This window comes from Macrosteles quadrilineatus, unplaced genomic scaffold, assembly GCF_028750875.1.
Source record: "Macrosteles quadrilineatus isolate MER2022 unplaced genomic scaffold, UCM_ALF_1.0 Scaffold_1__1_contigs__length_201487025, whole genome shotgun sequence".
NCBI lineage: Eukaryota > Metazoa > Arthropoda > Insecta > Hemiptera > Cicadellidae > Macrosteles > Macrosteles quadrilineatus.
Window position 1 is genome coordinate 173723648 of NW_026542594.1, and position 27527 is coordinate 173751174.

The 27527-nt window shown below is 36.4% G+C and overlaps 1 protein-coding gene across 1 annotated transcript in view; it reads left to right on the top strand.

Moving 5' to 3' along the window:
- The window catches only part of LOC128990192 (mucin-2-like), a 191990-nt gene that overhangs the window by 140908 nt on the left and 23555 nt on the right, over positions 1 to 27527 (top strand). Inside the window, exon 8 of the mRNA XM_054412482.1 lies at positions 6732 to 7136. Coding sequence (XP_054268457.1) covers positions 6732 to 7136 — 405 coding nt within the window. The remainder of the gene's footprint in view (positions 1 to 6731; positions 7137 to 27527) is intronic.

Sequence of the window (27527 nt, forward strand, 5' to 3'; positions counted from 1 at the left end):
TACTTAAGTCTTAAGTCAACTACGAATGACTTATTTCCATTGAATTGATGTCTGTAAACTTGAAAAACCAGATTCAACATATTAAGATCAGCTGTTCGGTTTGAACAGCTGATCCTATTATTCGGTGGTTAAGCTTCTACACCACTTTGTCGCTACATTAACCTTTACACCCCTATTCTTATCTTGCAGAGGGTTTGTGGTGCAATCCAAGGAAATGCATATCTCCGAAAGGAACTGTTTAGAAAATAATCTTAATTTATTTGCGTTTAGTTTGGATAGAATATTGTGTACGTCATACGAACATCAATGTCTTAACACTGTTGTAGTCTCCCCTATATTGGTATGATAAATTTTAATCGTTCCGGAGGTGTTTATTTTCGGAGTAGAGATTTATGAATATTGTTTTTCGTGCGCATGCCTGGGATCTTAGGATTGTAAATTTGCTAATATGTATTGTATAACAAATAAGATAAAATAATCTTGGAGACAAAAGAATAAAAATATCATTTCTCTGAAATAAAACGTATTTTTCTGTTAAACTAGAAATACAAAATGGTAAAGTGTTGTATTTACGATAATAATAATTATAAAAACTAATGAAACTAAATATTATTTACTATATAACTTTTTTTATGTAATTATCAATTGAATAAATGCAGTAGGCCTATAATACTTTAATAGGGACTGTAGACCTACTTAAAAACTAAAGTTTAAATGGAAAAAAATATTTAAGATTATAACTACATCCCCCAATTATTTTTTAACATACTAATTGAACGATTAATTTAATCGTGAACGTTTATTTAAACTTGTGTAATTATCAGGACTCAATATTGTAATTACATTATCTTTTCGTCGAAAAACTTTTTGTGTTTATTCAACAAAATAGAAACACACACGCTGGAGGCGCGGTTTATGCATTGAAATTGCATGAATATATTCATACGCGTTATAACCACAATTAGCTACAAACCGGTTATCCTCTAATTGTTAATCATATTCTACATGAATTCCAATTAGATCTTATCAAGCTGTACAACAACTTACAAAATTTTTTACTTTCATTTTATTGTGTTCTAAACGATGGAATACAAAATATTGAATCAACTTTGACATTGAGATATCAGTCTGTCTTTGTACCTTTCAAAAGATTTAGACCATTTTACCACCTGATACCTTGCACCATTTCAGCATATGTACTAAGGATTGTCATAGGTGTATGCATCATTGAAATCAAAACTTGAAACTGTGCTTAAGGCTCACAAATATCTGGCTTTGAACATTAGAATGTAAATCTCGATTTACTGTAAGGACAGCAAAATATGAAACCCAACAGGTTTACATATTTAATTTTTTTAACGTTTCTCAAATCCATAAAATGTTGCAGTTTGTAACAGTTGGTTTCCTAAGTTAAGTAGAAAATTATATCATAAAATTAATTAATTTGACTTACACTCTATTGATACCAATGAGTGTGGAATTTTCGTAATGCGTCATAATCAATGGCGTGACTAAATTTGGTTGCTCCGATCAAAAACTGTTTTCATCCGCTTAATAATCGGCAGTTGCTCTCTTGGTCAAAAATCTGTTTTAAATCATGATTCACTGGCGGAACTCATCAAAGAACACTACATGATCGAGTTTTGATCGTGTCAATGATAATTTTGAGTTAGAGCTTGAATCAAGTGTCAAATGTCTGTTTTGAAGTGACGCTGAGCTTATCATTGTTTATCAACAGCTAAAAGACGTTCACTTTGAACAGCTGGTCACTATCTGATTGTCAGATTTTCACCACATGCTATGTTTATCCTTGATGTCTCCTTTTTTGGAGGTGGAGGGGGGTCCATGTGTGCATCGCTGGTGGATCCGTGTTGGGTTCTTCTCAAGAAGCGTTCGCAAAAACCGCATGAAATGGTTAGATAAGAATTGATGTGACGTTGATGTAATTCTAGAACTCTATAGGGATTACTAATAGCTATTCGATTATTATCGGACTATTTTTCTTTACTGTAAGAAATATTTAACCAAACGTCCACTTGTGGTTGCTGTTGTTTAAATGGTTATTGCAGACAAGACCATTATAGTTTTTTTCAACGTTTCGTGATATAAAAATTGACTTCGGCTTAATTTAAGAAGTAACCTAGAACATGATGGTATTCATTCACTAACCGACCAGTGCCAGAAAACACAGTTGAAACTAAATGAACGGATGAAGAAGAACAAATTGATTTAGTTGAAAAATTAAAAAAAAATTATCCATTTAACACGATTACAACTGCACAGTTCAAGGGTTCTCAAGTTTCGCATATATGCTTTTGTTTGGTCTGAGTAGGATGTTTCTGGTTTAATTTTTTTATGACTAAAGAAATAGTCCATACCATATCGTTCTGTCATAGGTGTATTACATATCGATCAGGTTGATGGTGCTTAGACAGAGTTTTTGTAACATCGAACATTAATACAATGTATTCAAGGGATTACGCACTATGACTTTGCGAGGACTTTAAGATTATTACGAAATGATTTAAAATACATACGGACTCATTGTTTTTTATTTCAAAATACAGTAATCAGTATTGTAATATGATAGCACAGAAAATATCTTCCCTATCTCAATGACACAGTTATTGAATAATTGCAATTTATCTGAACAGTAATGACGCATGTTGCAGTTTGGATGTATTATAAAGCGGCAAGTTTATTGACGTAGTTTCTGGTGAATGTTGATGCATTCTTTGGCTATTTTCCACGAGTCTGGAGCCTAGCCCAATACTTTGTGGTGGCGATATTTCTGTTTTGGTATTTTGACGCGATCGTTTGACTCAACTATGTGAAATACTCGTCTGAAATTCTAAAATATATTGATATTTTGTTATATTTTTATTTGTTCTATAATCTGTGCCTTTCCTATCCAAATGAATATACAAACAGTATAGGATACACATTTATATTACCCACCCGGTGTACACGTAACTATAGGTTGTCGTTCTCAAAAGAGTTAATTAATTGATTTGAGGTGGGAAAAGGGTTATTGGTTCTGCCAAAATATTTAACAATTCTTTACGTTTTGCAGTAAATAAATGGCTTAGTTTTGTAAGTGAATTCACCGTTCAAAAGCGTCTTTAATTTTTCAGGATTATTTCGAAAAGGTTTCATTATATTAACTAAATGTAGGAAATCGTGCAATAAATTATTGAATCTAAAAGAACCGTAACAAAAAAAATATTTATTGAAACAAATTTTTGTTGTCTCACCAAAAATAGGATTTAAAACTACTTAGACATCAAAATTAATTTTGTTCGGATATAGGCCTACGTTTTATATGAAAAAAATCGATCTTATAAACAGCTTGAAAAAATACTCAAACGTAACAAATCATAACCTTTAACACCTTATTTTTTTATTTATTAAACTATTTCGGAGATGACAATTTATAGGAAAGCCACACATTGCAAGGTTGATTTATATAGAAACCTAACTCATTGATAACGATAATGTTTGTAAAATACTTTGTAACATAAGCGGATTTCTCACAACACACCTTCCCCTAAGTGAATCTTTCCAAGATAGGAACCCCACAAGCTATAATGTCAGAGTGTGTGTAACATTGCTGAAAGCCTCTTTCATCACGTTGTTGTGACAGTGTAGTCGCCCCAGCCTAGCCCTAGGAGGATATGGTGTGGAACGAATCACCAGGGTGTAAGCTTAAAGGTTAAGATGGTAATGTATGAGTAATGGTAATGTTTCGTCCGGTGACGACTAAAGACATTAATTATTAATAGTTAAGGTGGATTTTCTCGGCTATGTATTTTTCTACACACTACATTATACAGTAAATGCCACTCGTCGAAGTCCACTAGCTTTACGTCGTTGCGTATCCCTAGCTTTGCTGTAAATGCGCATTTGACTCTACTTTAGCGTCCGTTTTTCGCTGAAATGGTCTATGAAGGAGCGAACAAGAGTTCTGGACCTTTAAGAAAAAATATATATATTGCTATCACTTCAAGAGGGAGAAAGGATTTCACATAAAGTCCAGTATGTTCGAAAGATCGAACGCCAACACTATTTTTATCCTTTTCTGCGGTCTGCGTAGCCTACTTTTTCTGGCTCTGCATGATTTGATAAGCTGTTCATATTGATTAGTAGTGTTAAACTTACTAATAAATCTAAATTCTATCTTTTCGGTGAAGTCCGCACTAGATTTCACTGTCAACAACCGGGGGTTGTAAATTGCGCAGAGCGCACAATGATTTTGAAATTCGAATTTAAGAAAACCAAGTTAATTTTTTTGCTGGATTCACTTTCATTTTTACACTATGCTCGACCAAATAATTGAATGATAATGACATAACGTATCTGTAACACATCAACCTTTTTCCCACGCACTGTTACCATGACTCGGTGGAATTTTGCGCTTATTTCACAGTCACCTCTTTCAAATTGATTTCGTATTTTATAACCGCGAACATTTGTGATTACTTAACAGACTACGGCAAGTTTTTTTTTGTATTGTAGGGTTTTTACTTATTCGTGACAATTCAGTAAATACACGATGGAACTGTACATTGAACTCGATTCCTTTTTTAGTTTTCACATATGTGAACTCTTTACTTCACTATCTTAGGAGAGAATTTGGCTTATTTTTTTCGATGTTTTAAACAGGAGGTGCTCTAAAAATTTAAGCTCGTTTTCCCATTTGAAATTCCAATCAGATGGAATTTGTTTCTAGCATTAAACGTCCTTTAAAACGTTCTATTGTCTACGCTTTTTACGCTGTTACTTGTCCTCCGAAAAGGATTTTTTTAATTTTCCTGTTTGAAGCAAGCAGTAACGTACACTTTGTTAAGAATACCCAAAGAATACCCAAAGACAAGTTTATATTATATAAATCGTTATGTTTCAATACATTTTTTAAGTTGGTAAATAGCAATAAATTATTACTAAAAATCCAAAAGCACTATAAGGACGGAAACCTACCTAAAATTACCTTGAAAATCTATAAGGATAGTAAATCTATAAGATATTGTGTGTGTGTATAAGTATAATACCTATCTTGTCGGGCCCTCGCCATATCTGGTGTGTTAAAATGCTCGCGAAGATTCACTCGAGTACCGGGATGTGAAGACATCCCTTCCTGACATTGACGGCATGAGAATAACATTGTCTGCATGGGAATGTGGCATTTAACTTTGTATTCATGTCGCGATGGAGGGAAATGGTCGCAATGTTTACATGTGGATACAAAGTTGCATCGGTCGCCTCTTGTATATGAGGCTGAGGCAAGAGGTTTATCTATTGTAGAATCTGAAATAAACAAATTAATGCATTTGTTAACATATAGCAATAGTCGCATACGAAGTTGTAGTTATAGTAGCTAATTGAAGTCAGTTTTGGTGTGCGTTTATTCATAATTTTCTCCTCGATTTCGCTAAGGATAGAATGTCTTGTCGAGTAAAACTTGTAAAGATGCAAAACTGTCTTTCTCATCATCAGCTCATATTTTGATTGATTCAATTGCGTGCCCCATAATACGAATGAATTACAAGACAAGCTTCTAAACATGAACTTGTATAGTTAATCGTTACGGGTCAAATGTTAGTTAAAGATATACAGTACAATAAACTAGAAAACTTATCAGTATGTTTCATGATACATTTTTTGATTGCATAGGCCTACTCCTGTCCCTGATAATCAGGCTATTAATAATTCGTTACGGGTAAAGAACCAGCTAATCTTAGTAACAAATCAATCAAATAATTTAATTGACACCCTGCCCATCATCGTAGTACATAGATAAAGTATTCAAAACGTATTCTTCTTAAATCCCAGCTCAGAACTTATCTAGCTTAAATTTCGGGAATTGTCTTTGCATGAAAATATATTAATTGTTTTTGTAGGACTCAATATATCACAAAAACTTGGGAATTTGATTGCGATTCAATCCACAGCATTAATCTCAACTGAAGTGGTTTCATTCATAGAAACTAAAATACTGTTTAATAGGTTTGATTTAACATGGGCGAAATCCACGCAACAAATTTTCTGGTTCATCTTTGCTAGTTGCTACTTATTTTAGTGTTGGACCACAGCAAATTCTTGGTATTTCCCAGTCATCCTGGGCCATCACACGCGGCCACCGTGACCGAGGCGACGGCGGCGCCAATCGCTGGAGCGTTGCACCATTTCGCCACCGTTTCTGGTCGGGTGGCCGCGGCCGCGCGCCGGCTGCAGCCTGCACCATGGCGCGAAATACCGGCAATGTGATGGAGTCAATCAGCTGGATTTTTCGCATGTCACGGGATATAATTTTATATCTGGGTTAATAGTTTCGAAGAAGAACGAGACGGTTTGTATACCTCTTAACGCAATATTAAGATTCGGATTTTCAGTCCAATCACTAGGTGAAAGTACATAAGAACGATTGGGTTAAGTTAAGAGTTTAGGAGTATACCAAGGGTTAGAACTGAGGACAATCCATACATTATATGTGCAACGGAAACCCTGACCTCTCTTATCGTATGGTTAAACCTTGATGCACGTTCTAAATCCATGAACTGAAGACGTCCCTAAGAAAAAGAAGTCCTTAGCCAAGGTTTCAAGTATACAAGTAAAAGACTTTTGAAGATGTGATATTTCTCTACTGAGAATTTGGTTCCTTTATGACATTGGTACTCTTCTGCCTTTTTTGATAACTTTTCCTTGCTCTAACCTCCACTTTTGTCTTGTTGCAGAGGACCTAGAGGCGGTGTCTGAACGGCTGGTGGCCTTGTCCAAGAAGCAGAGCTCGACAGACAACATCTCAGTGGTGGTCGTGTTCCTGACCGATCCAGCGGAGCTCGCCAAGCGGCCGCCCATGGAGACCCCCATCAACCCCTTCAACGGGGAGATGTTCAATGGGCAGCACCACCGCGCCCCTGCCCCCGGACCCGGCCACTACGACGACGAAGACTTCGGCCCGGAGACAGATGTCGACATGGTGGACGACGTACTGCTGTCTCCGGCCATCGCTGCGGCCAAGGCCCTCGTACACGGGCACGACGATGACTTCGAACGACAGAGGCAGCAGAGCAAGGAGTTTGACGATCCGGTCGACGTGGACAGAAGTAGGGACACTCCCACCCCGCCTGCCCATGAAGGTAAGATAGAATGGTTCTTAAGTAGATGTAAGTCTTGATTAAAAGGATTTGAGTGAGTTTGGTCAGACTTGCGTCTGTTGTGATCGTTCTGTGTAGTCATGTTTATACGAGGACAATTTCTTGAAATGATAACGTCTTTCTTTAACACATACCGTTTGTGTTTGCAAGTCTACGGCAACATTTAAGTATTGTCGAATTCAGCTGCAGATGAATTGTTGCAAACACGTTTTATAGCAGTTGCTATAAAATATTTAAAATAAAATTGAAAACAAAACTGGTTCTTCTTACAGAAAAATCATTTACTTTGGTCAACAAGAAAAGGTAACGGACAAAACGTTTACATGTATATTGGGTTTTGGGGTGAAATGATCAAACGAGGTTCTTTAATTTGGGTACGAACTTTCGGGATGAGAACGACAGTGATGATTAATAATTGACGTGGCTTTTTACATATTTATTTTGCTGCTTCCAAGCTATCATATTCTTGATTCTGTGCGTTATATTCTGTACTATCTAGAGATATAGGAAGCTAAACTAAGACCCTATAGAGAGGTAGGATCAGTATTGTTTGTGTTCAACAAGCCACATACGTAGTGTCCCGTAGCAGAACATTATCTTACGATTCTAAGGGAATCCAATGGATGTGGTTTCAAATGACTGCTTTTAGAATTCTCTAACCTAACCTTTCTCCACAATCACATTCCTTGCAGTCATGCGGAGTAACGAGCTTGATATCGGAATTTGTTCCTACTTCACTCTGTAGTCTGAAGCCATTTCATCCTGCCAGAGTCACGACGGCTGTTCTCGCGTTTCGGCGCTTATCCTCGGCCGAGATCTGGGCTGTGGGTTCACGTGAAAGGTGAAAGAATGGAAGCTGTAATTATATCACCTCTCACTATGGCTGGGTGATGAGTTTTATTGCGAGGAAGTGGGCAGCTGATACAAAACCGAGAAAGGTTCTTTCCGTGCAAGAATCCTGAGTGTTTCGATGATTCATTCGCAATTGAAGAATGTTTTCTTCATTAGGAGATTTCCGATTCTCCTATGGGGTTCTCTCCTGTGACGATTGTTTGAGTATACCTCGATCAGTTTGACACTTATGAAAGGATCTTTCTGTGGAGATTTCCGGATTGCTTCATATTCTTCTACTTAAAAAAAATTTGCTTCTCTTGTTAGAGGGGTTTTTGATATCCACACCTTCCGTGTCGGTTGTTTGAGTACAAAAAGTTTAGTTTAGTACTTTTTTTGGAATAGATATTTTTGATCGAAGATTCTTGTTTGTTTTTTTTATGATTCTATCCCATTTGATGAATCTTTTATTTCTCCATCGAAGGATTTTCTGATCTCCCTACGGGTTTCTTCTCTGACGATAATTACTGGCCCCGCTTCAGACTACGATGTGTTTTCAATTTTAGCGAATTTCCCATAAGAGGATAATCTATTACCGTATTCTCGGATCAAAAACATTCTTTAAAAAACATACCTTATTATCTTCCTTGTAAAAGCAAACTTAAGTATTTATTAAAATTAATGTTAATTAAAAGGGGAAAAATTTTACTATTTTAGGGAAAGTTTTTTGTAGAAATACAACCAGGTAGATGGAAATTCGCTTAGTCTGTAGGTTTGCTGCGGTGGGGGTATTAACTTAAATCGTCTTCAAAGTTATAAAAAATCCTGAAAATCTCCTAAATGTATTGATTTGGTGCCCCCACATTGTATACAAACTCAAAAATAAACTCGGGGCGAATCAAGCTGGAGGAGTTTGAAACCATAAATTACATAACGTAGGCCTACTTGGGGGAAACAGAGTATCAGTGATGGAGGGGGGGGGGCAGGTGAACATTACGTAGGTAACCATGGCAACCGAGCAACCAAGGGTGAGCATACACTGCACCCTTGCACAATATATATCACAATGCAGAATGCACCGCTGCATATCAGCAGTTGCAATCATACTGCCTCATTGTGAATTGCGGGAGAAGCACAATCAACCCCCCCCCCCTCTTCTCACCCCGGCTCAGCTGTCTAGACCGCGAAATGAGCTTTTAATGAACCACAGATTAGGCTGTGCAACTCTATAATATTCAAGCCGACTGAACAAAGTAGTGAATTAATCTTGAGAGCTAGTGAAGTTGTTTCGTAGGCGTAGTTTAAACGCTGGTTGCATATAACATAGCTCGTAGGTTGTACCATTGACACATGACAGAAAATATTCTGAACCCCATTCGCTAGCAACACTAATATGGAGGAGAGAGGGTAATTACGCAAATCATCCAAAAATAAGCCAAATCAATTAATTGCAGTTTCGACGACTGGTTTCGACTTTAGTGTTTACTGAATAAAAACAGGTATCATGGCAATTCTTCCGTAGGGTATCTTTGGTAGTAATCTTTTAATTACTGTAATTACTGTACTGTTTTAGAACGTTCGTATTCCTTACGTAAACTTTCACAGCACGATTCCCTTGCTGCCTTATTTATTCTTGAAAGTAAGGGTGTAGAGGGTATTTTATTTTATTCCCTTCATGTCCTTAAACAAACAAGGGGTCACGAAAAACTTACAAATATTTAGAGGTTAAGGTACTGTATTGACTTCAATAGTGCAATAGACATTACATCTTATTTTATCATTTGAAACCTGTTTCATATTGGTTACGTTTAAATTTTTTTGATATCGACCAAATGAGATTCTTTAATTTTAGGGTATAATTGACGATTTATTTTCTTTGGTTTCACTTAGGGGCTGTACTGCAATACATTATTGTGATAAGTTTCAGAGTTTGTTAAAAAACAAGAAACAAACTTAAAACGCCAAAACGCCTCTACTTAAAGGAGAGAATTGACCTTAACATAGTCAGCTAATCCACATGGACGATAAATCTAATGAGTAATGGTAATATGTTCAATCAATGATTATAATGTGACAAGTGGCATGATAAAGCTGGTGGATAAATAACGTCCAGACCACATAACAAAAGTCCTGAGCATTTCCAGATGGGTTGCCCCGGGCAAGTGTGGTTCCCCCAGTTGTCTTTGAGCTAATGAGTCCAGATTGGATTAGACATGTGATTGGATCACAACCCCTCGACAGAGGGCAACGGGGCAGCTTGCCGCATCTCATGTGTGGGTCGACTACATGTGTATGTAGTGGACTATAGCATCTCATGTGCGAGGATATCCAAATATGTGGTTGACTGTAGCATCTCATGTACACGTCAATTCAACTATGAAGTGGACTATAAGCATCTCATGTACATGTAAATTCAACTATGTAATTGACTATAGCAACTCATGTACATTTCGATTCAGCTATGAAGTTGACTATAGTATCTCATGTACGTGTCAATTCAACTATGTAGTTGACTATAGGCATCTAATGTGTGAGTATATCCAACTATGTAGTTGACTATAGGCATCTCTTGTACATGCCAATTCAACTATGTAGTTGACTATAGCAACTCATGTACATGCCAATTCAACTATGTAGTTGACTATAGCAACTCATGTACATGAAGATCCAACTATTTAGTGGACTATCATCTCATGTGTGAGAGCGAGTATATTGAACTAGCACTGTAATAGACAATCCTAAGTATCGGAATTGGACAGGTTGAATTGAATTATAAAACTCCAATTACCTAAGTAAAAAATATATTAAAATCATGGCAGAAACCTTTATTGGGCCTGATGATAACCAGTGTGACTGTTCAAAATCGATCATTATTGTTCTTTCTTTATATGCATTAAATGTCAAGACCAATACTGGACACATTTTGTCTTGTTATAAGACGATCATTATGTGTTGAAATTCGCGTACTAAAGCACCAACAAAGTGGATATGAAGAAGTTATTAATGATAATCTATAGCTTAAAACTTTTTCCATCCAACTTTCGCAATACCCTACGCAAACTTGGGTTGGGTTTTCCCCTCAGGTGGGAGGGTATTTTACTTCATTCCTGTCATGTCCTTGAACAAATAACCCCAAGGTTCACAAGACTCACGCAACTAGGGGCAAAGACTGTGTTAGGAATACTGATAGAGGGACGTTACCGTGGAAACATCATTGATCTGATTGGTGGGTGACAATAAACTATTGGACCAGAGAAGTGGACCCAGACAGCGGTAGTGTCACACGATTAATGTTTTGGAGTTTAATTATTTTAGCTGTCAAGCTTTAGGCTTAATTAAGATTTCAACATTTTTTCTCCCTTAGTGATCATTTTTGTGAGTGAATATTCTTCGGATATGCTATAAAGAATGCAAAGTGATTTTGTAGGTGGTAGCTCTTAAGTTATTGGTAATCAGTAATTTATCTGTATTCTATTAACGATTAAGAGATTAAATACATCCGAAACATTTAATCTTTTCGTTAATCTTTGAGAGTAAAATTTTTCATTGTCAAAGTAAAGCCCTGAGCCTAATTAAGCAAACCCATCAATATATTCCGAGTTTATATAATAAAAATTGTGTAGTTAATGTTTTGAAGAAATTAACACATGGTTGAGGATCGTAAGGTTGTTTTTTGTATTTTGCAATTACGATAGAATAATTAATTATCAATATTCACAGGTAAAATATATTTTTAAGAAAATATATGCCAAAAATACTTCTGACGATTTTAAAATGGTTGTGCGTTAAAATTATATCCCAATATGCACTGTTTATGGGCGTGCACGATAAACTACTCATTTCATTTTATAAACTTTTTCTTTTCAAAATAATTATTCTGAAAAGCACGTGAACACTTTTACATTTTTACGCTTCAAATTCTTTTTTTCTATTCATATTTTATTTTGAAGATGTTACCAAACGTTATTGTTTATGAATCAAAAATATTCAGTTTTTTTTTGTAATGGGATATCGTCTTATTAGATTATTATTTTGCAAAATACTTCAGACTTGCTCAGTTGCATACGGTATAGAGTCTTGTGTCACGGGACATTTTCCCGGTATATTGTAGTGTCGGTAGCGGGGAATGTCTCGGTCGCTGCCCCCGCTTTCCCTTCCTCCCTCAACTGCGCTTTTCCAGTTTTCACTTTTGGCCATTTAATTCTCTCCGGTTGCACAATAATTGCCACTTTTGTCTCCGTCGGTCGTATCCTGCAACGTTCTACGTAGACCAAGTCACGGCATTGGCATGCTTTATTACTATTTTACTATACAGTATGTTTTTAAATGCAACGCAAATTACGAGAACCCTAAGACAGTTTTTAACGACAAAACCTCATATGTTGGTATCCCCGTTTTTTTACCTTATTGCCAATCAGTATGCATTGTTGCATTATCTATGAGTCTAGTTATTGTATTGTGAATGCCTACCCTAAGACAGTTTTTAACGACAAAACAACCTCATATGTTGGTATCCCCGTTTTTTTACTGCATTGCCAATCAGCTAATATGCATTGTTGCATTATCTATGAGTCTAGTTATTGTATTGTGAATGCCTACCCTAAGACAGTTTTTAACGACAAAACAACCTCATATGTTGGTATCCCCGTTTTCTTAACTGCATTGTCAATCTGCTGATATGCATTGTTGCATTATCTATGAGTCTAGTTATTTTATTGTGAATGCCTACCCTAAGACAGTTTTTAACGGCAAAACCTCATATGTTGGTATCCCCGTTTTTTTTTACTGCATTGCCAATCACCTAATATGCATTGTTGCATTATCTATGAGTCTAGTTATTGTATTGTGAATGCCTACCCTAAGACAGTTTTTAACGACAAAACAACCTCATATGTTGGTATCCTGTTTTTTTTTTTTTTACTGTATTGCCAATCAGCTGATATGCATTGTTGCATTATCTATGAGTCTAGTTATTGTATTGTGAATGCCTACCCTAAGACAGTTTTTAACGACAAAACCTCATATGTTGGTATCCCCGTTTTTTTACCTTATTGCCAATCAGTATGCATTGTTGCATTATCTATGAGTCTAGTTATTGTATTGTGAATGCCTATCCTAAGACAGTTTTTAACGACAAAACAACCTCATATGTTGGTATCCCCGTTTTTTTACTGCATTGCCAATCAGCTAATATGCATTGTTGCATTATCTATGAGTCTAGTTATTGTATTGTGAATGCCTATCCTAAGACAGTTTTTAACGACAAAACAACCTCATATGTTGGTATCCCCGTTTTCTTAACTGCATTGTCAATCTGCTGATATGCAGTGTTGCATTATCTATGAGTCTAGTTATTGTATTGTGAATGCCTACCCTAAGACAGTTTTTAACGGCAAAACCTTTTATGTTGGTATCCCCGTTTTTTTTACTGCATTGTCAATCTGCTGATATGCGGTGTTGCATTATCTACGAGTCTAGTTATTGTATTGTGAATAAGACTCTTCATAAGTGTTTTCGCAAGCTCAGATTGAGTATGCTATGAAATCGATGGTTTTATGACGAGAAAAATCTGAAATTTCTTCTGAAGTTTCTAGCTGTAATTTCAGTCCCTAAAAATCAACTACTGTATTCATAGTATTGTCATAAGGAAACTGGATCCGTAAAAAGACTAATGAAACGTAAACCTAAACTCTATTTGAGCTTGCGAAATAACCATGTTGAATCTTATATAAGTACAATAAGCTATCAATAACATCAAACCTCATAAATAGCTATGCAACGATGCATATTACCTGATCGGGAATGAAAAGAAACAGAGATACCAAGATATGCGCTGGTTTTGAGGTTAAAAGTCCTTACGGTACAGTAGTAGTAATTCCTTGCATTAAAAACACCATGTACTTTACAAGTCACTGTGGGCCCACAGTTTAAGTAATTGAAATAATTTATTTTCCAATTCCCCCAAAAAAGTTCTAAGTTCCAATTCTCAAACAACACAACCCCAAAGTCCAGACTGATTGACAATGATTGATCCCCTCTCGATGAGAAAGATCGCCTAACCACGTTCAGGCGCCCCACTAGAGTGTTGTTTACGAATACCAAGTGACCACGTTCATTACATTACACAAGACTGATGGTGTACACTGGGATCCGTACATGGGCTGTGCCGGGCTGCAACTTGATATCGTTGATCAGGATTTGATCATCCTTGGACTTAATCGCTGGACTCCCGAGTGAGCTAGTGGGCCGCTGTGGGGGCTTGAAGAGTTAAGTGCTTTCAAATATTCTTTTCATACGCCACGCCTTACGTGAATTGTTGGCTCGAGTGTTTCCGTTGAGAATTTACTTGTCAAATAGGACGAGGGGAAATCGTAAGGTACTTTAAGATATGAGTGGATTTTGTTCGTGAAATCTGGTCTATGTTTTTCTCTTTATGTAAATTCTAATGTGTTTTATTAGAAAGTTGTATGAAAGATAAACCTCTAAAACATAAGCCTTTAAGAAAATTTAATATTTGATATTTCATACTTGGTTGATTCTTCTACTGTATTTCATATCGGAAAGAAAAGAATCAAAAACTTTTTTTGCAAATTTTGAATTAAAACATTTTTTGCTATTTCAAATATCTTTATCCATAGTTTTAAACTCGTTTAGCATGCATTTGACAGCGTTTTCCTATCCTAGTTTGTTCCTAAGCACGCACTGAATGTTTGTAGTCAGGTCAAGACGGTCACGTTTTGGATGACTTTTCTACCTCTAGTGCCAATTTTATCGTAGATTAAAATCCTATAGGCCTAGTCTCTTTTTCCGCAGCACTTTGTGATTCTAAACAACCCACACTTTTTACCTAGAGATTGAGCCATGCGAACGAGCTCATCTTGAAAATGAACGAGCATTTGACATAAAACCACATTAGGACAGGACGACGTCTGTCGGGCCAGCTAGTAAATAAATAAAAATGCCTTTATCAAGCGTTTGTCAGTACAACTGCTTTTCAGAACAACTCTCGTCATAATATAAGGAACAATAAACTAACAAACAAATAAATAGAAACAATAACAAAACACAAACAAGAAAATCTAAATAACAACTAATCATAACAGTACAATTCCTTAATTTAGGCTCTAAAAGATGGCAAGGCATATTTTTTTGGCCAGAGGGGAGGCCGAAGTACGAGAAGCTTCTCCTTCCAAACTCAAGCCCCACTCTTGGAAAGTGAAGCTGGAGACCTCCATGGCGGGTACTGCGCTGAGAGACCTCCTCCCGGAAAGAGAGCCTCTCAAGAAGGTACTGTGGCTCCTGTACAGTACCTTCTTGAGAGGCTCTCTTTCGACTCTTGCTTGGAATTAGTAATGTCAGCTTGCGGTTAGCTAATACGGCATCTCCGCTTTGACTGATAGTTCAAACACTTTTATCGCAAGTTCTAAGTTACTTTAACGTGCTTTAACACCACCCGGTCTACTTCTCCACAAGGGTCCGCGGCGTGAGTCAACTTTAATACAATTTGGCCGTCAATCGCGTAATAGGGACCGCTCGTTACACTCTTATTAAGAGGTCGTTTTTGAAACGAACTCACCCCCAAACCCTGAGTTTGTTTAATCAATCCCCTATAAGGGCGGGGGGGATTGTGTATTCAGATTGCGAGTGGGGTGGGTGTATGACAAGGTTATGACACTACACTTGCCCCAGTCGTGTTCCAGTGTCATGCTAATGTGGTGCACTTTGATATTCATTGAAATGCTCAATGAGGCAGAGTACAGAGGAGAAGTTTGTTTTTTGTCCAAGCCGTCGTGAACATGTGTCACTAGAAACGTACATTTACGCCTTGTTCCCTTACGTGTACTGATCTGCTGTAAGGTCAGCAATGGTCTCATTTATCAAACGAATGTAACAAAAATGCTCAATTCAGTGTCGGCTGAGAATCTTAGATGAGTTTTCGTAGCATAGACAATAATCTCTTTTCCCCTTGTCTACGCTAGACTAACTCCTTCATTTGATAGCGATACAGAGGGATATTGGGAGAAGAGGTTTTTTTTCTGGTACCGGTACCTGACCAGTACCGATGAACTATCAAAAAAAGCTTCCAACCACTTTTCTGAAATTGATGTGCGACTGTCAAGCTAGAAGCCGACTTTTTTTTAGCTGAAGTGTCTCACATTAAAAATAATTTTTACTCAGCAAATTTGTATTATTATTTTCTTAAGAACACAAGAAGTTAGGTTCTCATGATAAAGAGATAATATGTCTCTTTATGAGAGTTCTAAATATTTAGGAAACAATTTTTAAGCTGATAATGGTTCGGTAACTAAGGACTTTTTAATTAATTTCTTGGTTTAATGCCTCCCAGTTAAGTTACATCTCTGCATTTAGAACAAATACACAAACTTACCGTTTACGGATTTGTTATGATTTATCACCGATTGCCCAAACGAATATTGCTGATGTGTTTTTACATACTTAAAATGTTTTCAATCAAAAATCACTTACCTACTGGACAAAATTAAGATTATCACACATTTTAATAAAAGATGACAAAATTCTAGTTCTTTATGTTATTGTGATGTTTGTTTGCACTGTTTATATTTTCATCGATCCGATGATCGAATGCAATCAACCAACCGTGTGAGCGAGCCAGTCTTATCTCTGGACGATTAATCGCCTCTTCACACCGACCGCTGATAACAGATAAGCCAAGGTCACAAGGTCACGGCGCTCGTGCTGTGTGCTGGCCATTAATTAGACCATCCTATAACGCCGGTGGTAAACTTAACGAACCTCAAACCGACAACGGCCTCTCCAGCGTGGAGTGGTGTGAAGAAGTGATGAGTGTGGTGAAAAAAATGTTTTATTTGGTGCGTTGCTGTGTTTTGACGCTGTTATTATTTGTTCGTGGGTTCCCTATACATATTCATATTATGAGCAGAAAGTATTGTTTTCGTTAACATTTTTTAATTTGAGTTTTAGGTGGATATATCCGTTTACACTTTTGGATTTAATGAAATTTTGTATGTAGGTAGCCTACTGATCAATAACATTTCTAGGCGTGTTTTTATCGACGGATTTTCACAAAACCGGTTTTTAAGTTTCAGATTAAAGTTCAGTATGTTTGTATCATGTTAAGCCTAGTTAACCCAAAATGCTAAAAATATGTTTGTTCCAAAAGTTATTGTTTTTTTTTTCAATAAAACATCATAGTTTCTCCCCACCGCTAACCTATGATAAAGGTTGTTGTTGACAAACTAATGGGAGAAAGTATGTGTCAGAATGCTGATATTGTACCGACGATTTTTATAAGTGAACCGTCAAAACTCTGACCTTGTTCCCAAATAAACATGTTTGTATCATTGATAAAAATAACTCAATGACAATGACAAATGCAACCATTGTATGTATAAGTAAGGCTAGGCGCACACGAGCGATTATTTTGAGGCATCTATTTTATCGGCCGATCTGTGCATCATGTATTTGAATGGAAGCGCGCACACAGGCGATCGAGAATTGCGCCGATTTTAAAATCTTGGTTTTGCCACAGATTCGTAGGCGAGGCGATTGTCGCCCGAAAATCTGTATGTTGTTATCAGTCCGCGCACACGGTCGACTAAAAAATCGGCCAGTCGCTTGTTGTTCTCCACAGGAGACAGTGAACTTCACTATTTCAGTGTGAGTTGTGTTGTTTTCTTTGCTAAAAAAGGCCACAGCTGTTATAATAAAAACTTAAACTTTCAACAGACATTCTATAGTAATTAAAGCACGTTTTACTGTCATCACGTAAAGTGTATAGTTTATAAAACTGTCGATTTAAAAGTCTCTGACTTACTATCGGATGAACCCAATATTTAAGTTGTCTTCTTTTTTTCTTTGGTCTAATTAGAAGAGCACAAACATAGGTTAATTCAACAAAGTCCATTTTAGGATAGCTTAAACGCACTCAAAAAATCCATTCTCGACTAAAAAATCGCCACGTGTGCGCCTGGACATAAATTAAGGGCGATTTATGTTTGGCCGATTTTTAAATCAGCCGATCGAAAAATCGACCGTGTGCGCCAGGCCTAAGTTTAAGTTGATAACGGACATCGCATGGAATAGCGGAATTTTATCCCCCAGAGCGAAACTGACGTCACAAACCAGGGGGATAAAATTCCGGCGGCCCATACGAGGCTCGACGCGTGCCTCTGACCTGATAACAGATAACGGTGAAGACTGCGTGACAGGACGACATGACGTGTGTGGAATGTACTGGCCATGCTCACATGCTTCACACTCCAACACTAGAGGTCCGTTTCTATTCAGCCCTACGTCGGAATTTGCGAGAGAAAATCTTCATCCGGGAAATCCTCCACTATCAAGTTAGGAACTTTTTACATGCAACAGTGACGTAAAATCGTTTAAAAACATTCATGCCATCTGAGTATCTGAAGGGTCAGAACTTTCAAGTTATTCATCATGCATATGGTCATCTATCATCCATATGGTTGCACCGTACTACGTCACCGCCTCCAAATGCCGCAGTCCCACGCGTAGGTGAAAGTGCCACTCCACCTGCAGCCCACAGCCCATGTCTCGTGCCGCGCCGGGGGCCACGGGGCTATTCTTGTCGCGGGACCGCGGGAGTGCGAACGGTAAATAAACTGCGCTTTGTTTGGGTCCAAATCGATCCGCGAGAGTGGCAACCCTGACGGCACACTGGGGCGGCCGCCAGCAGACAACTGGTCGCAGGGTTGCCACCCGCCAGAAATTCATTTACCTATTTCCATTTTTAAATTTGTTAGTTTAGTTGTTAGTTTATGTTGTTAGTTTAAAGTATTTTATATTTTAATTGTTTACGATAACACTCTCTACTCTTGTGTTACACTAATTTTCGCAATTATTACAATATCCTGGCGTGCTAGACTAGAAGAGTTGTATTAGATTGAGTACAGGTTAGGTTGGTTAGGTTAGGTTAGGTTAGGCAATTACTTACTGTACTAGAGGTGGGTTTCTTTTTGGTTTACTATTCTTCTTGGTTACTTTTACTTCCAAAGTTTTCCCAAAGTTTTCGATGTGTGAAAGCCAAAAGTTGTTAAATGGAGCTTGTAAAATAAAATCTCGATTTGTTTCCGTGACAACAACCAGCAAATTCTCAAAATTTTCTAAATTTACATTTTTTACTTGTAGAAAGCTAGTAGTCATTAAATGTTATGGGACACCCAGCTGATTGAATTGAACCAAAAAGTGTAAATAATTAAAAATAATGTTGTTCCTGTGATAATGTTTGGCGTGTCAGTGTTATCTACTGTATGGTTTGGGAACCACATAATTTTCTTCTGCGTCCTCATTCCGTTGCGATTTGCGAAGCACGGAACGAATTAGTTGAAAGTGGAACACAACATTAAACTATAAATTTGTCAGAAACTGTGTTATGTACCCATAATCCTATTTTAAACATCAAAAGAGAAACAATGGATATTTGCAATGGATTTACCATCATGGTTACTATTACATGGAAGTTTCTTTATAATAATATAAGTTATATACAAATAGAAATCAAGTATATACTGTACCTACGATTAAATTGATGTAATAAACATCAGTTTCCTTTCCAAACCATCAATACATTTTACTTACTACCTATATAAAATGTTGAATTAATATGCATTGATAATTTATACAAAATGGGGCACAGTGAAATGAAAAATGTGGTAACATGTAATTCAGTTGAAATTTAACACTGTCAAATGAATATTTCACATACATTTCACACTGTTCTGCATTCGTGACATCTGGTGCGCTATAGAAAGTATTGCAACTAGAACATTCCGTCACCGTGCCACTGATCCACCCAGTGTGTCCGCGGAGGGTTATTTTGTGCCGTGCGTTGGCAACACTTCTCCACTACTCCGCTGCCTAGATACACCCTCAGTGTGGCCGTCGCGGGATATTTCGTGCAGTTTGTTGGCAGCGTTTCTCCATAGTTCCGCTCTGAGCGCAGTCTAGTGAGTGTCCATTGCATTTGCTTGTCTTATTTGGTTTAATTGTTGGTTCCTTTACGCCTATTTTATCAGTTCTCTTTGGATATTTGATTTTTCCTCCACACAATGTGGTAAGTTTAGTTTTTATGTTGTAATTTTGTCTAACATTGAAACACTTGTGTATATTTTGATTGGTGGTAAGAATTTTAACCTTACACATTACTGTTATTGCATTTATTGTTTCCTATTATATAAATTAGTTGAAAAGGGTTATAATAAACAGAACGAACAAGTTTTGGACGGATATCTCCTGTACCATTTAATTGTAAATTGTAAGTTAAGTTAGTTTAGTAACTCGAACATTTTTGTTGTTATACCGCTGTTATCAGCTGATGGGCGATGGATGGAATATTCCTGAATTCATAAGCGTTCAGTTTACCATTTTGGTGAAGTATGTTGTCAGTTTGATAATTTATTCATTTCCAAAACATGTGCATATCTGTAGTTTCGGCAACCGAACATGTGAATTTGGGAAGTTTGTTGTTGACTAGTTTCTTGTTTTGGCCACCCCACCCCGTATGGCTTTCAAGGTCAGAGGGTCGCTGGTTCTAGACGAGGGGTGAGTGAATAGTTGTGCAATATTTCTGACGACATAACCTCCTTCTCTTTCCTCAATAAACTTGGTCACTTCCTTGGATAGGCCGGTACTCTGTACAGTACTTCCAAAAAACAACTTTGGCTTTCTTAAGAAAAGGTTCATCTAGGTATGGCGATAATATGACACATAGGCTATTATGTGTCTTATTGGGTCAGAATCTGTATTCCAATCCTCTCAAAATGCCAGTTGGTTCTGGAAATATCAATTTTAATTTTCAATAATCCAAAAAAATCAGTGTTTTCATTCTAAATACTTAAACCCAAACAAGTCTGCTCTCGTAAAACATTTTTAAACGCATATCTCTCTCAATATTCCCAAGGCAATTTGAAGAAATGAACAAACATCAATTAAGCTTATCAAGCTTTAGAACATTGTACAGTATAGCCTTTGTAAAAACATCTCGTTATGGTTTCATGGTAAAAGCTGTGACGTTCATATTACCAATATGTAATCTGGAAGGGGTTTGGTCATTGAGGCCCCATGATCAGTCCAAATTATTGTTCTCTAGGCTGTGCCCTCTTTCCCTCTTTGTAGTTCACTGGTGACTTTTGACTCTTGGCAAGTGCAGGCTGTAGGCCAAGCAGTGCCAAATACACACGTTTGACAGTCCAATGGGCTGGTTAGGTTAGCTAGGTGTTGCGTTGCCAACCACTAAAACCAATGAATACAAACCACTATGAATGATAGTGGTTTGTATTCATTGCTAAAACTAATTGTGGAAATCCACTGACTAAGTGGCATAACCTACACAACAGTTATCTTATTTAGTTAAACTCTCTGATATTTTGTGTCTATTTAGGCTAATTGTTTGTGTTATTAACCACGCCGGTCTGTGAAATTGAAATTAAATTATATACAGTAATTTTACGTAGGTAGTGTAAATATCCCAAATATGTTTTCACTACATAATTAGCCTACTGTGTTTTTCTGTGAGCCATATTTTGTCTGCGAAATAAGTCCCGAAAGGTCGTTATCCTTATGAAAACTACACTTCTTTAATGTAATAGTAACTGCATAACTACTTAACATTTCCGTTGTTATTGCTGTGAATGAAAACATGAATTCAATACTTATTTAACTCAATTGTTTTCTGATAACAATTTGTTTAAGTTTGAATCTTCAAACGTGTTTAATTAAGTGTTAGGCCTATACCGTACTAAATTTCCTGAAATAAAGGTTTCTTATACAGTAGTAAAAACGCAGCCATGGTGAGTTTTAATATTCAGATTTAATTGGTTATTTTATATTGACATTTCAAAGTGATGTATAAACCACATGCATTCGATCAAACTCTTTGGAAGAGGTTTACTATTTAGGAGGCCCATCTCTATCTCTACGTCAGTCCATACTGAAAATATTTGCTTACGAGTAGAGTATGCATACTAATAAAATACTAGTATTTCTTTTGCTTGGCTCAGCATCTAAATTAATATCATAGATAAAACATACTCATGTTTTATCTATGTTAATATGTAAATAGTTTTAGGTCTGCGTAATTTCATAACTTTAATGTAATGTAAAATCTATTATTTAGTACCTAACCTACTTAAAATGCCAATTCTTTGACCTCTTTACGGTTGTCCTGATCACTTTAATGTCAGCTGTTATTTATATCAAAACCTGTTTAGGAAGTGCAGTAAAGTTCGGAATTAACCTGTTTACAGTGAGTCATCCAGACCAGATTGGGCAACAGTGAAAGTATGGATCAGCTGGGCCATTATTGACTGAGTGTCTGGTGTTATCTCACTGATTAGACAGTCAACAACCGACTGTAGTGTTATTGTTTACTGGAAGAATCTCGGACAACCCTAGACTTTTCTTGTGATATAATCGTGCAATAATCATTCTCAGGGTGAAGTCTGTAAAACGACTGTAATATTTTACTGACGTGCTGTCCACCACCACCACTAGTAAATTCCACAAATCAGGTCGATTTTGGACATTAATGTTTTATTTATTTACTTGAATTTTATTTCTTAATGTTAAATACAGTGGAACCTAGATAACAAGACCCTTGATAACAAGTCGTCGTTGATAACAAGTGTAATTGTTAAATCCCCTAGAATTTTTTTACCCCTAATCACATGTTATTGCAAACCTCGATAAGAAGTCAACCTTGAAAACAAGTCTTATTTAACAATACCCATTAGAGTATATACTTGAGATAGTAAATATATTCGGAAAAGACACACTTTGAGTCAATCATCCTTTTTACAATTGTGCCAAACCAAACACTACTGCTTCAATTATATTGATTTAGATTATAATAATTAACTTTAATCAATGACATGCGAAATTAACTCGTCCAGTTTGGGTCTGTGTTTTTTTACATGACGCACTTTCATCGTGGATGTAATTGTAGTCCGGTATTTATTAGGGGCTATTTTTACTCTAATGACCTCTCTTTATCAAGTTCGTGCCCTTAGTCAATTCATGGTAGGCCTACACATAAATCAATAAACCGCATAGCTGAAACTATTATTTAAACGTGTCCAAAACGCAAAACTTCATGTGACCACTAAGTGCTAACTGCTGAATGATTAACACCTCAACTAAGTTTTCGCTACTGATCTCTGTACTGTACTGTACTTCTGTCAGGCCGCGAACGCGCACACAGTAATTGTTTTAAAGGAAATTGCCATCATTATGTCTGTCGAACAATGAGTCTTGCGAAATCGGAAGTGTTAATATCTGCTCTTCCTGTCTGACGAACTCGGGAAGGATTGTTGAACAGGTTAAATTTGCAAGAGCTAATCGTTTGAGTGAGCTGCGTTTGCAAACGGTATGCAGACAATTGTGTCAAATATATTTTTTTGGCACCAGCCCCTTAAAGGTATTGTATACCTACTGAACAACTCAAGTACTTAAACATTGTGAAGTTGACAAATTCTCTGGGGTGGCCTATGGAACCGCAATTATAGCAACGAGCAGCAACAATGGTTATCAAAAAGTCATTTGTATTCGCAGCCTATTACAAATCAATTTGTTTAGTTCGTTCTGTTACATTACGCTTTTCCAAGTACTCAAGTACGCTGTCAGCCTCAAAGATTAGTTATGAGGTGTCAAATTGAATGAACTGTCAGCGTACTGAGGAATGTCATGCGCTTTGGGCAGTTTTGACCTTTTGACAACTTAAGAGAGCTTTCGAAAATAAACATTGACATTGACATATCTATGGTAACTACACTGATTAGCACAATGTTAAAATTATTGTATTCTCTTTTACTTTACTGAAATGTGTTTTGGCGAATTTCCCATCTAGAGAATAAGCTATTGCCGTAGGTCACATAGTAAGTCCTGGACCCGGGACCGATTTATTTGTTCGATTTAAAGTTCCCAGAGGCAAAAAACACCATACGTTTAAATTAATATGTGTCCGTTAGTACGATCACCGATGCAATTTAGTAAACACGTGAAAACCTGCATTTATTCAAAAGAGTTCACAAGCCATCACGATCGGACTATGGGAAAGAGGTTTTATGGTGTAACGAGGTTTTCCTTTTTTTGTAAAAAAAAGACACTTTGCAATTTCTTTCAAAACCGTGTATAGCTTAAAATAGTATTTTTAGCGAATTTCCCATATAGGGAATAAGCTATTACCGTAGGTCTCATGGTAAGACCTAGACCCGGGACCGATTAACTTTTTCGTTTTGAGGTCCCCAGAGGCCAAAAACACCATCCGTTCAAATTCATATATATATATATATTTATATATATATATATTTATATATATATATATTTATATATATATATATTTATATATATATATATTTATATATATATATATTTATATATGTGTCCGTTAGCGCGATAACTCGAGCAAAATTGATCCGATTTTGATGAAATTTGGTACAAACGTTTAAACCTACATTTATTCGAACGAGTTCGCGAACCAGCATAATCGGACCATGGGATCAGGGGTTTATGGGGGGTTTTAAGGGGTAAAAATGGGTTTTTCTCATTTTTGACCCTAAAAACTTTAAATTTCTAAATTTCTCTCTAGACCATTTTGAAGAGCTTAAAAAAACAAATAATTTAGTATATTTAAGTTTTTTTGAATGTTCATTGACTACGGAGAAAATTAAAGAAATTGTAAATTTAAAATTCCCATGTTATTCTTATGGAGAATAAATAAACTGTTCTATTTTGCTTCTTTATGGATATATTTCAATCAAATTTGGCAATTTGGCTTATTTCATACTAACTTAAAGCTATCAATATTTCAATTGAAAAAACACACCTCAACATCTTTCCCGTAGCAGCAAACCTAACTACTCACTAAAATTAATGTTATTTAAATAGGAAATAAATCTGAAAATTTATAGGGAATATTTTAGTAGAAATCAAGCCGGGTGAATGGAAATTCGCTTAGTATGCAGGTTTGCTGCGACGGGGGTATTTTTATATTGAAACGTTTTATATCAACGTGCTAAGCACAAATGAAGCTACTACGTTAGAAGTTTTATTTGGCAATTCAAATGCTGAACCCCCCCATCTCTGAATAACCCTCTCGGTAAACTCAGCTAATTGCTAAACGCTGTCAGTCAATGTGAAATTCCAGCTGTTGTATGACGCATTTTAACCTCGCCATTGGCTATCAGGGATGACACAGTGTTATAATTAAGCGATTATTTGCCAATTCAACTGTTTTTATTTACATTGTTCAAAGTATTTCGTTGAACATATGAATTTCTCTATTTTCTAGTATGTTTGTATAGACTGCAGTTAACCAGACGACGTGTTCCTTAGCACTGGTGCTTTCATTCTTGTTAATCAGCCGCTGGCGGCAGTGTGAGAAATAAATAAAACATTGGCTGAATTAAACTAATCTTTAACATATTCTCACATTTCACATTGTGATGCACCAAAGCCAAAGGCAGAAAAAAAATATATTTCAAGAAATTTGATAGCAAGATTAAATGTACGTTTTGTTAACTTGAAGGATATAGGCTACCGACAACCTAATGTTATAAATGCAGTAGGCCATACTTACATTTGTCCTTGAAAATTTGATTGTTATAGGTTAGGTTGAGGGGTAGCCTATAAAAAAAATTCGTTTACAACCAAACAAACATTGTTTCCAACCCATCTATAGCACTTTAAATATGCAAAACCACAGAGAAGAAATCGTGGTAAACGTTTAAACCTTTCTAATATGACGTTATGAGTTTTTTGACCATTTTAAATCAACTGAATTGTTTCTTCAATCTCTGTAGGGGACATTTATTTGACCCGTGTATTATGCAGCACAATTCACGCATGTAGTCGTGTACCAGAGACAAAACAATGATCTACAAGTGGGCGATGCTTCACTTCACCGCCACCGCATACCTGTTGCTAACTCACTCCACTCCGCTCCGCTGTCAATAACCTCGGGGTTTACGGACCGAAAATAATCACTCGTTCAGTCCACTCCGTTGGTAATTAGTATTGTTTAATGGCTACAGCTACATCATAACCTCAATAGCTATAACGTGTGGATAAAGATTTCAGGTCGAGAGACTGGGTGGAATCAACTGGTTAAACTATTGGTTAAAAGAGTGATTTAATAACTAAGGTAGTGCCATTGATTGTGGATACTGCACTGCAAGTAGATTTTGTAATGCATTTTAAAATCTAAAACTTATTTTGACCTGCTACGTGCACGGTTATACGTTTGTGTGTACTCGCTTCACTGCTTCACTAGTGTTTTTATTGCACGTGTTAAATATTAAAAGTAAAATATTTTAATATTTTTATATTTACCAGAATACAAGGAATAGTTTTCAAGAAATCCGTTTTATTCGGTTAAAATAGTTCTTAAGTCAATGAAAGAACGATAAATAAATAGCAATTTTCAAACTGCCTTACTACATACCCTGGACATAATTAAATTCCTAAAATTATATATTCAACCCTACTGAGTTCAGCCCGTGTCTCCTCGGCATATGAAGCAGGTGTTTTTCATATGTTACCTATTAGAAGGGGGGTGAATGTATAAAAAGAGTGTTTAATGTGGGCAAGAATCATAATCCTGCCAACTTACTCATATATAGTTTCCACACCACTGCACAATAGATTGCAGATACACTTTTATCGAATTGATGGTTCAGTATTCTACGTCTAGTTCTGTAAACGTTTTTATGTAAATTTTTTCCTTGTCATTTTACCTAATTTGAAACTGATATATCTAAATACGACGATAACTAGTGTTTATTAGCCATTGCTTTTCCTCTGGTATAACTTAGGCCTAAACAGTGCAAATTGCACAAGCACAAGCATTTATCACATCTACTTATTCTAGGTTTACCAAACATTAAACACGCAGTAAAATATACCTAAGATTTTACAATAAAATGAGAATTAAACTTTCAGTATTTAAAGTTCTCCTAATTTCATAACCACACCCTACTTGTATCGTAACATGTTTGGGTGATGTTTCGTGTATCTAAATGTGTCATCTGTTTGCCCATGATAATTGCGAAATAGCTTCGTGTAAATGAATCATACCAGCTGCACGAAACACCTGTAGTTGTAGTCACTTTGGAAATTGGCTCGCATTGCTGTTTAGTGTTGTAATGCAGAAACACAGCTTGTTCACATTCTCAAATGAGGTTCAATTGTTTTATCTTTACTTTGTTTTTGTTTAATTGTAGTTTTACATTGTGTTATAGACTAGGTATTGTATATAACTTAAATATATGCAACGAAAAGCGTACGTTAAGAGTTCTACTAGTAGAAATAATAAATTGTAAATTTTTAATTAGGAAGTATAGCCACAGAAAATTCAGAGTAGACCAAGAGTGACTAAACTTTATTCTGTAGTATAACGGTAGGTAACCAGTTGTAATAAATAAAAGCATTTTGTCTTCTTTCTTTAACGAAGTTCTGAGTTAAAAACGTTTTATGCTAGAGTAACAGGGGCACCACGTTAGCAATGCTTAAATTTCTCAAGGG